The sequence below is a fragment of the Lepisosteus oculatus genome, chromosome 3 (genome assembly GCF_040954835.1).
Source record: "Lepisosteus oculatus isolate fLepOcu1 chromosome 3, fLepOcu1.hap2, whole genome shotgun sequence".
Lineage (NCBI taxonomy): Eukaryota > Metazoa > Chordata > Actinopteri > Semionotiformes > Lepisosteidae > Lepisosteus > Lepisosteus oculatus.
Window position 1 is genome coordinate 42,874,587 of NC_090698.1, and position 14,023 is coordinate 42,888,609.

General features: G+C 36.9%; 1 protein-coding gene across 1 annotated transcript; it reads right to left on the reverse strand.

Moving 5' to 3' along the window:
* Nucleotides 1–7,953: 7,953 nt before the first annotated feature.
* s100z (S100 calcium binding protein Z) lies at nt 7,954–13,760 on the reverse strand. Its single transcript, XM_015364445.2, has 3 exons — nt 13,698–13,760; nt 13,259–13,423; nt 7,954–8,959 (listed from the first exon to the last, which is right to left on the reverse strand). The coding sequence occupies exons 2-3, from the start codon at nt 13,397–13,399 to the stop codon at nt 8,801–8,803; spliced, it is 300 nt and encodes a 99-aa protein (XP_015219931.1). The 5' UTR covers nt 13,400–13,423; nt 13,698–13,760; the 3' UTR covers nt 7,954–8,800.
* Nucleotides 13,761–14,023: the final 263 nt, after the last annotated feature.

A 14,023-nucleotide genomic window follows, 5' to 3' on the forward strand; every position in this document is an offset into this window, starting at 1 on the left:
TGAAGATAGGAATAAGAAGCTTTGGCTTAACTCTGGCTGGGTTAGGTTTGGTCATGAGCCAACCAATTGGCTGTAGAACAAGGAACTTAGGTCCCCTATTAAGAGTGAAGAACAAACTGATGGGGTGGAGGAATGATGCAGAAAGACAAATGTAGGGAAGAGAGAGAATTCCCATGATATTTATGCATTTCCAGGAAGTGATGTCATGGAAGATGAAGAACAATCTCTGTTATTCCTCCCTTTCCATTTTAATTGCTGATATTTAATAATACTTACAAACCACAGGACTGCTACTTTATCAGATCTTTTGTCAAGTGTAACTTTATGAAACATTTAACAAATTTGATATAAATATTAGCCATCATTTTTGGAGGGTAACAGATTTGTCATCTGTGTACCTGCACAGAGATAGGTAAGAATTCATTGTGACAAGACACACCATAGACAAGACAAAAAAAAGTGTCTATTAGATTAGACATTAGGTTTAAACCTAAAATACTTTACTTTCCAAAGGCTTTTGTGTTGTGTTGAAGAACAGAATTAGAAAAGGTGCCGAAAGAATAAACCACTTTGAAATCTACCTTCACTTTAAAAACTGAGATAGCCAAAAAAAGAAACCACGGCGACATTGATGAATCTTTTATTTTCCTTGACGTCAGCCTATTTATAAATCCTTTTAAATAAATGGGTTTAGATAAGTGGAGTCGAGACCTGAAAGTAAACCGATTTGCGTATTGTTCACCTTGTCTTTTGTGCCGTATGGTGCATCAATCACACCGAACAGCTTTAGCTCTGCACCGATGTAATCTCGACATCTGATTCAATTTCCTTCCACACTTCTCAGAGGGTTTTCTCACAAGGTTCTTTCTTTCACAGAGTAACAAATACAGTGTTAAAGACCTATCTCCCCAAACCCATCAGAAAAAGACGTCTGTGCTGAGCTTTTGGGAAGCTAATGATCTTGTAAATCATGTCACCTGTTTGTATCAAAAAGGGAGAAAATATTCAACCAGCTTTATAAACAAGTCACCTCGACTTGTGTTCAGTTCAGTTTTTCTTTTTGTATGTGGTTAGGCATGTGTGCTCGTTCATCTATGAGTAGGCCGAGAATGTGCTTATGGAAATCTAAGATTGTCCATCTGCAGTTTGTGTCCATTCTACCTGTTGTTAATGCTCTAGCATATAATTTTCTTTAAAATTATACTTCAGATACTGGACACTTAGGAAACAAATGTAATATTTTTTACTATGATACTTTGGGGGCCGATTTCATGATATTTATCTCATATATTTTGGTTGTTTCACAAACAGTCCATATTTAAGTAAAAATGATTTAATCCAAACATAACTGGTGTCTCCCATAATAAAGTACAAATTATCTGTCCAGGGTCTTACATAAAATTGACCTTGAAGGGTTGATGAGATTCTAATTATCTTCACACACATGCATTTGACAGCATGCACAACACTTTTAATCACCATTACTAGTGACATCTAGAGTTAATGATACACTGAGGCTAGACAAAATCACCCTCAAGTCATGGTGACATTAGTTCACACTATTAACTATACCCATCAATGTCACTGATTCGTAATAGTCATTTTAATATTTGCAAAATCTTTCAAATCAATTGTGACAACAAATTATGGTTTTCTAAGAAAACTAGAAGTAAAAAGTCATGGAAAGTAGATTTGATGTTCTAACCATACATAACATCTAACCATTTTCCAAAAAATAAATCTTCATCACATACAGCAGATGTACACTTAGGAAGTTTTACCTATGACCCTCAAGACTGTTGTATCAGCCTGCAATCACATAAGGGTAGAGTAAGTAACAGTTTGACAAGTATGGTGCTTCTTTAAAAAAAAAGTGACACCAGAGTACTGAAAATGAATCTTTATCTGAAAATAATCTGGGCATGTGATGTTTATGGCAGACAGTGGCCATGTACAGTGTATTTGTTTTCAAACACTGATCTTTCACAGCATGCAGCTGGAAGTCAGAGCATCCTTAATCTGATTTTTTAAGAGTTTCCATTGCAAGAAGGGACCCCTATACATGCCTCAGCCATGCCTAAGAATGTGGTCTTGTGGATGTCCCACAATCCACATACAAAAATATTCATCTAGGATACTGTATCCTACAGGTGTTTATTTCGGAGGCTATGGGGCTATTCTCAATACACTGGCATGGCAGAGTATGAAATGGTATTCATGGCACGCAATTTCTTTCTTTTCTCACAAATACGATCTTTATACCCCCTGTTATTTTGCTCCGGAACTGATTTTGCTTTTCAGTGTACTTAAGACGCATGCCTTTGAGAATCTTGCTTTTAAAACATTAATTTTCTCAGTGGAAAACTGGATTTGGTCTGAGTATACAACCAACAACCCAAGTCTATTTAATGACTTCTGAGCCTACAGTAGAAATATGAAATTGGATGTGGCCATAATGAATGTGGATAACTGAGCTGTATATTAAATAATTCTGTAATGAAACTTGTGTCGCCTGTTCTCACTGACTAATCAATGTGTGCGATGTGATCATCTTCGCTCGGAGTAATTAAATGGCTTTGTTGTGGCCTTTGCCCACTGTGTTAAATTGTTCATTACTATAAATCAAATTGGCTATATTAGTCACCTCTCAGTGTACAGAAATGTTGTCCCATAACCTTTGTTAAATGCTAGAAAATGAAAATGTTTCGGCATTGAAGCTAAATGATTAAAATAAATTATGACTGTGGACATGCTAAAAGCCTAATGCTAGCCAGGACTGCAAACGTAGAAGAATTTCCACTGGTAGAGTAGAAATATCAGTCACAAACACGTACTTTAACTCACATGATTACCTAGGTTCAGATGACGATGGGGTTGCTTAGCTAAGTCCATGTCTCACTGAGCTGGTTCATAATAGAACATTTCATCTTCTTTCCATCATGTTCATATGCATTTGTAGGATCCTGACAAACTGGGTGAAGACACCTCAAATTCTGGAAACAAAAAATAAGGTACATAGAAATAGTCAGGAATAAAAACTACACTTTTCATATGAATAGCTGATCTCCCCCTTCTTTGCATTTTCAAAACAATAAAATATTAAGGTTTAGTGAACTAAAAGCTCTATAGTTGAATGTTCTTCTTATCCAGACAGTAAGGCACAGTATATTAATTATGCTGACAATGTATTGTTTGTGTTATTTTGTCCTGGTACTGTATGTCTGTAATTCTTGCAGTCTGGAAACAATCACACAGATTTGAGATGAAGGTCCTGGGCCATTGTGGTGGCCCTCTGTTGTCTAAGACATGACCTGTCCCTCACAGAGATGGTTTACTTGTTGCCCTGGACAAGTCTGATGATTGTTGCAGTATTCTATGGGCAACAATTTTTGAAGTTTGACTGTCTTCAATCTTGCAGACAACAACAGCACAGTCCTTTTTACTCAAGCAGTGCATGGCTATATCTTTCATCGCTCTCGCATTCAATACAATTGTGTCTTTTTGAGTGACTGTTTCTTTATCAACTCATTTTGATAAGAAACCAAAACACAGAGCCACTTAGCAACAGGCATTGTTATGAACCCAGGAACAATACCATTCATACAGTCAAGAAATCTATTGTGTTTGCTTACTATTTAAAATGGAAATAATACAGTATTGTGCATGCACCCGGTGACTTAATGAAGTAAAACATAGACATAATTGTATTTATATTATGCATTAGGAATATCTTAAAATTAAATAAATTAATCTACACCTGTGATGGCCTGGCGTCCCCTCCAGGGTGTACCCTGCCTTGCACCCATTGTATGCCCAGATTTACAGTAGATGTTGGGGATTTCATCTAAATTAGTGTAGAACTTTATTTTATTTTGAGTATGTATTTTATCTTATCCATTGGTTTTGCACTACAGACCCATTTCCTCTTCTGGATTATGGTGTCATTTGTGGACTACTTATTGTGCTGAAAAGTACATTATCATAACCAGACACTTACATTAATTTAGTACGAGAATTCTTGCAGGTCTGGGTTTTATTTCCATTGACACAAGACAGAAAAGTACCCTATCATTTGTTTTAGTGGTGTTTAGCCAATCAATTTTTCAAATAAAGCAGGTCAATATCAATACAGCATAACTCTGATGTGAAAAAACAACAACTGAGCAACTACTCAGTGAATAACCAAATTATATCTGACTCTCCAGTTACTGTCAAATTCCTGGTTAAAATGAGAAAACTAATTTCTTTAATCATTAAATTTTTTATATATATATTTGCAACTACGGTTGTGATGTGGCGATAAGGGTTAAGTCATCCATCTAATTGAAGCAAATTATTTGCTTTTTTTGTGTGGGGTGTTTCTGTGACCTTCTCATGTCCAGAGATTTGAAAATTGCATTGTGTTGGCCCGACTCTCGCTTTGTAATCATAATCTTAAACACTGGCATTTATACAAAGAATGAATAATCTGGCTGTCTGGAGAAAGCTTGAGTATAAAAAATAAGAAGAGCTTGCACAAAATTAAGAAAAGCAATTAAATCTAATAGTGAGAGGGGATCTTAAGTGACTTAGCTACTAAAAAGATTTACAAACAGTGCAAATTGACTCCTGGGACCTACTAGACAAAGTGTGCCCCAACAGTAATGTGAAGTATGTGTCCTCTAACCTTTGCTAGTGCAGTCTGTGGATAACTGGACCCCAGATTTGAATGGCTGTTTCACAGGCACTTCTGAGTGCATGACATGCCCAGTCCACATAAACATTAAACAAACCCTCTACAGTAAAAGATCAGCCTTCCAATGCAAAAGGTTTGAGAGCTTGAGAGAGTCCTGTGGAGTACTGTCTCAATAACAATCCCATCAGGCCTCACCACTGATTAAGCTGGCTATTCTACTTCTCTACTAAATCTTTGGAGCTCTTGGCTTGTCAAATGAGGGAAGGCTTAGCAGGTGTCATAGCTGTGGAATGTCTGCACGTGTCCTCATATTCCCTATAGAAGGGATGTAGTGGTAAGCAGATTGAATAAGTGGTTCTATAGAGGATGGGTATGAAGCAGAAGGTGATGACTATTTAAAAACAATAAATATTTGTTAAATCAATGTAAATAATTGAGTGATAAGTATCTGTTTATAAATTTTATGAAAGCCTGGTGACAGTGAGACACCAGATACCCAATTAATTGGCAGCATACAATTATATAAAGATAAATGGATATAAAAAACACAGCACAGAAACTACCCTAGCTAAAGTCACTAACAATCTTCTTAAGGTGTCTTTTCTGGTATCTAAATCCACATTGAACAATCTTCAGTATGCAGCTATAATCTTGAGGTCTAGTGCAAGTGATCACATTACTGCTATCCTGGACTCCTTGCTCTGGCTTCAGGTTTCGTGTTCAAAATTCTCATGCTCACCCATAAGGCTCTACGTGACTGGGCATCTCAGTATCTGCCTGACTTACTATTGTCCTGCTCCCCACTTTGTAACCTTATTTTGCCTAATTCTGTCTCCTCTCTGTTACCAAGCCCATCTACACTCTATGGGTGACAGGATCTGCTCCTGCTATACCCCAAGGCTATAGAATGTTATCCCTATGTATGTCTGAGAGTCACCTTCACTGAGCTCTTTCAAATCTAAACCAAAACCTTCTTTTTTAGAAGGGCTTTTATTTAACTGGATTCTGTCTTCTTCTTATTATTATTATGATTGTATGATTTCTTAACATGATTTATTGTATGATTTTGCTGTTTTCTTTTTGCTGTGTTTTGAATGGCAGTGTGAACACATTCCAATATTGTACAAAGATTGGAATATGAAATGAGCATGAAGGTTTTCCATTTTGATGGGTTGTTGTTATCATGAATGCAATCGTTCGGAGCTCAAAAGGGATTGACTTCCTTCCTAAAATCTCCAATTGCCATGCAATTTGGAAAATCAGCTTCAGAAATGAGCAGTGGCATAGGTGGTCGATTGCTCTGCACAGATGTATTTTAAACTAATTTCAGCATTGCCTCTCATGACTTAGACATTCTTACCACCTGCCTGTTCAATGACTTGAAGAAACACCTAACTGCAGAAGCAGTTTCAGAATGATGCTATTTACAGCTTGCTGCAACCATCTGAAAATCACTAGCATTCAGTAATGTAAATAAAAGGTGACACAGAAGTGCAGATATATACTGAGAGGCACCAGAAATATATGTTCAATATATTTCAAATTCCACCTTGTCTAGATAAATGCATATGGCCTCTATGTCAGAACACGTGCACTGAAGCACTTAATTATCCTTTTCCGTCTCAGATGTTTTGTTTGTGACTGACTGCTGTCCATACTGAAAGTTGATTTTTCTCTTATTTTAATTCAGCATTAACTGTATATGTGAAGATATTTTCAAATGAATTCCTCAGAAACCCACAAACTGAGGACACCTTGTTTGACCTCTGATTCTCAGTTTAGAACAGTGATACAGCTTAATAAATATAATACAATGTTGTACTTAGTACGGTGCAGTTAATAATAATAATCCTCCGCTGGTACCTGCTTTGACCAACTGGTCAACGCTGCTTTTCCAAAATGTCCAGTTCTCAGAAAAATGTAAAGCATCCACAGAACCAGGCTCTGGAGAGCTCTTGGAACCACTGTGTGCCCCTGTGAATTCTTTAACCAGTGGGTTCGTACCCTGGTAGGACAATAGCCTTTCTGAAGCTTTGTAACCTAACGATATATGCTTCCCACTGCATCAACCCATCACATAGTCTCAGTTTGAGCCCAACCATCGTCATACCTGGGATGGAAGAGCTGAGGTTAGGTGCCAGCTGCAGACTTGATTATGGAGGCAGACAGTGAGGTCATCCTGCTTCCTGGCAACCAACTTCCATGGTGAACTTTTGGGCTTGCAGAAGGTGTTGTTCTCCTAATGCAGAGTTCCAGAGAAGGGCATTCAGATGTCTATCTCTCCAAATAAAGGAAAGTGGACATGCTCCTATTCAAACACGTTTACATGAGAACACTCATACATAAATGTATATACTGTAGGGCAGTATGGTGACACTGTGGTCAGCATTGCTGCCTTGCAGCACTAGGGCCCTGGATTTAGGTCTTGACCTGAGGTGCTGTCTGCATGGAGTTTTTATGTTCTCCCCATGTTCATGTGAGTTTCCTCCAGGTGCTTTGTCCAATGATTGTATATTGATATGTATACAAGGAAAGACATATTGCTAGGTTAATTGACTTCTGAAAATATTGGCCCTGTCGAGAGTGTGTGCATGTCTGTGTGTGCCCTGTGATGGACTGGCATCCTATCCAGGTTGTATTCTGCCTTGCACCCGTTGCTTGCGAGGATAACCTCTGGCTCCTCCACAACCCTGAATTGGATGAAACATCCATTTAATAAATAGATATATGAATGGTTAAACTTTGAAAATGAGTGGAAAAGTGGAGAGTAAAATAGGGTTTAAAAGGTTTATTAAAATCTGTCAGGAAGTATTTCTGAAAGTTACATAACCATGTCTACTAATGCAGTAGTAGAACATGAAAAGTCAATGTCAAGGCTTCATGTAGCTAAAATGTGAGATCCTTGATGAATTAGTGTCAGATTGTTTTCAAAGAAAAAAAGAGATTCTGCTCCCAAGATTTAACACCCACTCTCTGGCTTTTCACCAAGCAAATCAAAGATACTGAAAAAATCCGAAATTAAAGAGAAAGGAATACAATCCTTTTGAATGAATGAAGTATCTTTGGCTGCTCTAGAAATTATTCCTGTGGTACATCATTCTAAAACTAAAGAAAATGAACATGCCCTTTAGGATTGTTTAAATCTCCTAAACTTATTGTATTTAATACTTGTTTAAAACGTCATCACCTATGAGAGATCAGAGAAAAACCTCCTTAACAAATGTCTTGAGATGATGCCTTGAAAGGCACCATATAAAAACTACACACTCAAACATAAGAATTTTCATGCTCTCTGTATCAAGCACTTTATTGGTGATGAAAAGATGGGAACACAAAGATTCCAAGGAGTAATTAAACACATGTATTAAATTAGATTTACAGTAAAAATAATTAGGAATTTGCTTACATTGCAATCAGGATTTCATCCATAGCTTACAGTTGAAACCTTATTATTGGAAATATCTCAGACTTAGGAGCAATAATTACCCATTAAAAGTGAACATTCCTGGGCTTCATACATATACCATACATATACTGTAAAGATATATTACAATTGCATTCCACATAAATAATAAAATCTGGCATTTCAGTTGTTTAACATTCCAATATATAGTAATTTTATTTAAATAGAACTTTAGGGCTGCTCCGTAACTTTTTATAACAAAAGAACACCAGAAAGCAAAATAGTTTGGTGTTCACATTCAATCTCATAGCTAGAATGTGGTTACTTGTTTGAAGGATTAAATGTTCTTGTGACCGGAATGGGTCCTGTGGTGAATTTCACTGTGAAACATTCTTCAGCAGCTGATGGTGGTAAGGAGAAGAAACACTGTAAAACCTTTACTTGAAGACTAAAGACCATAGAGCTGTGAGTGATTACAGTTACAGAGAATGAGTGATAAAGTTTGTGGGTTTCCTGTTGTGTTACCTCAGCTATTTGTCACATTGTTTTATTTTTGGAAGAGTTTCCAGACTGTTCACATTGCCTTTAAAACTGGAAGTTAAAAAACCAAAGTTACAGCTGCTATCTAATTTTGACACTTTACAAGACATTTTAAGAAAGTGTGAAAGTTTTACACAAAATACATCCTGCTACAATTCTGAGAACCCCTTGCACTCAGGATCTTATTTTCCCTTCTTCTTCTGTTGTTCCTCAAAGAAGTCATTGCAAGCCACTGTCAGAGCAGCTACCAGCACCACGAACTCATTGAAATCTACTTCATTGTCTTTGTTTGAGTCCAGGTCATTCATGATTTTGTCCACAAGCATCGGATCCTTTTGCGACTGAAAGAGAGAAAGAGCAAAGTTGATCATGTAAAAGATAGGACTAGAGAATTAATCAAACACTTTCCAGTCGCTTTTCAGTTCTGAATGAACTTGAAGTCTGAATGTAGTCTATGGGTGAGTGACAGAAGTGAAACTTCAGCACTGCATCAACATTTTTAGGGATGTTTATTCCAAAGCCAAAAACGTCAAAACAGATATAGTTTGTTTGTTAGAAGCTAAATGCAACATGGAAAACATGCCAGCATCACAGTAGCTGTTTGATTAATCAATTTCAATGGTTTTATACGAAAAGGTTTGTTTCATTATACAGATGTTAATACACAAAGAACAGCAGGCTAATTCATTCAAGAAGTTCATTTAGCCTATAACATTACAAAAAAATCCATTCATAATAAAGCTCATGAGAATAGATTGGATTTAGTGGCATTGAAGAATCACTGAACCATAAAATCTGGCATGCTAGGATATAGTTTTTTTTTGTTTTAATCAACAGATTTTAGTTGAACTGTGATGCCACATAGAATATTCTCTGCAAAAGAAAAGTTTCCAGTTCATAGAAACAAATACATCAGATCTAATAACATAACAGATTACAATGAGAAATCAATGTGCCACAAACACTCAAAGACCTAACTTGTTGATAAGGCCATAGGAATAAGATTAGTAAGGCTGGGTAATCTGTACTGTATGTGTCAAAGTCAATCATGAATTAAAGTGATTATAACTTCAATTTTCACCTCTCCCAGACCCAGGATAAGAAGCTATAAGCAACTTTTTATTAAAGCTTATTTTTAGAACCTGTCAAAAAACAAAAAACAGAATTATTTTTCTTTTGTAAGTTCGGACTCGGCTCCCAACCATCTCACCAGTGAAAAGATTTGCCTGTGCTTTAGGGTGAACTCTCCAGCCCTAAGACTCGTACTCAATCCCGCCTGTGCCAGATTCTGATTGTGGCATAAGGAAGGTAAGTGATGGTGCCAACTACCCAGAAGAGGACCCAGAAGAGGAATCTGCACTGAAATCATTTGAACGATCAACTGTTCATTCACAGGCTGAAGGCTGGCCTCAGCATCAGTTGACTCTGAAGCTGAACTTTTCTACGCTTCTTTACATAAATTGAAAATGCATCTCAAAGGCCTTGGTCCTGAAGGGCAGCAAAGAATGCATTGAACCGTCCCACATCAGGATCGATGACACAAAAGACAGGACAGTACACTAGGGTCTCGACATCCGCAAATGAAACATTTGCAAATTTGCTCATTCGTGATTCATTCTGGCCGATGGGGTTTTGGATGGAAGAAGAATGAAACCGAGCTGAAGTTTGTCACTCACAACGTTCAAATGGGTGGTGCAATAGACTAGAAACACAAGACGAAACTACTGTAGCTAGTTAGCGAGCCTCACCCGGCCTCCTGCTTAAGTACCTAATGCACAGCATCCGTGTCTCGACTTGGTCTTGTTTTTCTGTTGTAATCAACACTGGAGGTTCTGTCTCGGCAGATTGGGGAATGACAGGCTGGGCACAACTTCACAGGCTCACACACAGTTTTATCGCCCTTCTCATTACAGTGTGGTGTGTTAACTAAGAGGCAGAGAGAGGCACAGAGGAAGGATTCATGATGTTTATATTAGATGATTATGATAATTATGTTATTACTGCAGTTTCTTTTAGTTTCTCAATGTTATTTAAATTAACTTAAAGCCACTACATTAGTACTGTAAATATCAGATAAGGGAGATTTACTTATGTCTTTTAACCATACATTCTACAGTATGTACTGTAGTACGTTATGATAAAGGGATGGACTTGGTTATATGTGAATTTGGCTATTTACAACTGTTCTCTGCACTTGTTAATGTGAAAGCCCTATTGCATAAAAACAAATACCACATCAATGGAGGAAAATGTATTAAAGAGTCAAAGTGTCTGATAGAAGAGTAGCTCTTTCTTGCATCAATCAATCAAAAAATCCAGTTTTAGGAACTAGGTACTGTATTGGATGATGGTTCACAATGATCGTGATTCCTTAAGATAGAGTTCATTTACCAAAATGTCCTTCAAGGTAGGTGTGATCTTGGGGTTCTGATAAAATTGGAATCATTCAACATAATGGGCTTTCACAGTTTGTGACCTAAAACTGAGTAATAGTAACCTTAAACTGCTGTGTGATGCTGTGCCTGCGGTGACGTGCTAGATGAGAAAAATGACACTTGTGGATATAACAATTAAACAGTCCCTTTAAAGCAGATCTGTAGTCAGCACTTACAAATCTACTTTATAGCCTAACCTGAAGGAGGTGTACGGTTTCCTCATATGACTCACAAATATGACTCACTTTTTTGACGCAGACCAGTATTTTTTTTCTCTGTGTGTGTTTGTTTGGTACAAAGTGTCCCATTCGGGGAATGACAACTGGGGCAGAGTCCCAGGGAGTAAGTAGTTAGTTGAGAATAATAATAAAGGCAAACTTTATTTGGAGTGCACTGTAGCAGAAGGTGACCCAGCCATGTGGGCCATTAAGTCTCCAGAGATATGGCTGCAGCTGTGCCGCCATATCACTGCTGAGAAGAAGCAGTTTCCTCTTAGCACTCTTCTAGATGAGAGTCATATGCCACAACACTTATCAGGCAACAAACACTCATTTCATTTCCTCAGAGAACATGTAACAGGTCCACTATCTGCACCAGAGCAGGCTTACAGTACATTCCATCAGTTGTGGATCAACAGATACAAAAACAAGAAAAGTGGTCTGTCTGCCCTTGTTGTTGACTGCAGATACAGCAAGGTTAAAATATTTACCTTTTTCTAAAGAAAAAAGCTATACAGGAATGAAATGACTGAACATTCTCTATAGTTTTCTCATCCATCTGTGTCATATGTGTGAACTTTGTAAATAAAACTTAACTAAGCTTAGAAAATATGTATTTAAAAGACTACGCCTTTGAAAATGTGTATACCTGTAATTTTGATGGCCTACATATGCATATTTGCTATTTAATTATATAAACGTAAGATTGTTTTTCGGTAGGGTAAGAGGTTCATGAACCGTGTTTGTCTTTCAGATCCATACTTAATGGACATCTGTTGAATTTTTCTCATTAACTTTAAGTACGCCGAATTCTCCTTTTCTGGTTTAACACAATTTCAAGTCTGTTATTTGAAATCTTGTAACATAGATTAATGCCACTTATGTGAAAAGGTTGCGCACAATAAATTGCAGTAGTGAATCTGCTGTCTGGCAGAAGAAATAACAAAATCCACAAACAGCAATAAGAATCAGACTTTTCAAGGTCGGTTATTTTTTTTATCTTACTAACAAGCCCTTTGTGTTTGTTATAAATTAGCATACTGTAGATAACACGTTTTCTATCTTTATACATCTTACACTTCAGCGAAGTCTTTAAGAACTGCCTGTATCTTATCCTATCCAGTGTCCCCCGGGAATACAAAACATAAACCTGAGCACTAACCTAGAAGAACACGATTTGAGAGGATCATGTTCCCAAAATGAATGCCTTTTACGTAAATTTTAAAATACGTTTGCCTTTGACTTTTCATTACGTAAAGTGGGTTTTCCGATCCGCTGTAAAGCAAGAGTAAACATCACAAGGACCAAATTAAGGCACTGATCCTAATAATTTAGCATGATGCATAGAATTTTGATTTGTTCCGACATTCTACAATTTGAAGTACGACGTCACAATTATATCTTTGTTAACAACATTTTCCGATATCGGTGTTTTATCAGGGTGCCTTTGTTGTCTAGGTGGCCACCAATGTTCCAATTAAAGATAAAAACACGAAATTGTACAAAATGATCGTGATTATATACAGTTGCCCGTAATACAATTTAGATTGGTGATCTTTAGATTCATTGCTTTATGAAATATGCTATAGAACATATAGCGGCGTTATTTATTTAACATAGAACATACAGTATATAGTGAATTCATTAAAAAAAATAGAAAAGGGGTGAACTTGGGAGGGAAGACGATCTGATTTCCTACACTGTGCTCGCTAAAGGAGGAACCAAACGGCATCTGTAAATGAAGTAGTTAATCGAAATATACAATTGTGTCCAAAGTGATAAAAATGTTTGTGGGTATTTTGTGGGTTCTTCCTTTGTGGGTATTCACTGTGTAAGACTATATTAAAAGCAAATGAAGGAAGGATAATCAATTAGGATCCTAATACTCAAACATGCGAGGACTGAGTAAAGTATTACTCAACTTGTCAATTGATAGTCTGCTATCAACAGATACAGTACTTGCATTCCCGGAAAATGCGACTCTTACCGTCAGAAAGTCGGTGAGCTCACTGTTAAGCAGCTGCTTGAGTTCGCCCTTGTTGAGTTTGTACTTGTCACCCTCATTACCGGAGTAGTTGTGAAAGACATTGATCAATGCATCCATGGCTCTCTCCAGTTGGGTCGGCATGGTGATTTTGAAAAGAGAACGGAGCTGGGAGGAAACAAAATAAAAACATGTATCTAAATAATTTAAGATTTAAATTTTAATTAAGCATTAAAATAATGTTTATTTAAATATTGAATTATATTCACTATAAACGAATCATATATTACTTCAGGGCGTGTAAGACAGAGATGCAAGATTAGAAGACTTTTTCTTACAACACGAAGGGAATGACACTGTTATTCAGGTTTAAAGTAGCATTCTACACAGACAAAGAATAACAGTTCAAACTATACAACTTGAATCCAATTTTAAGACTTACCTGATCTGAATCCAGGAAAAAATGAGATGAATAAGATACAATACTGCCTGTTTATAAAGACACATATCTCAGAAAACACCACCTTAGTTTGACCTGATTTAATTAATTCCACAGGTGAGCTTCCAGTGGCAACCGATTTTTAATTAAACACGTCCTTTATGAACAACAAGAAAAAAATGTTCCTTAATGAACTGTTATTCCCCAAGTCTTGCAATTGTTTCTTAGGAAGCTAGTCATTATAAATTTATAGGACACAGTATAAACAGGAAGTCCTATTGCCATACCAAAAACTACCCTATTGCCTTGACTCTAATGAATGGGTTGAA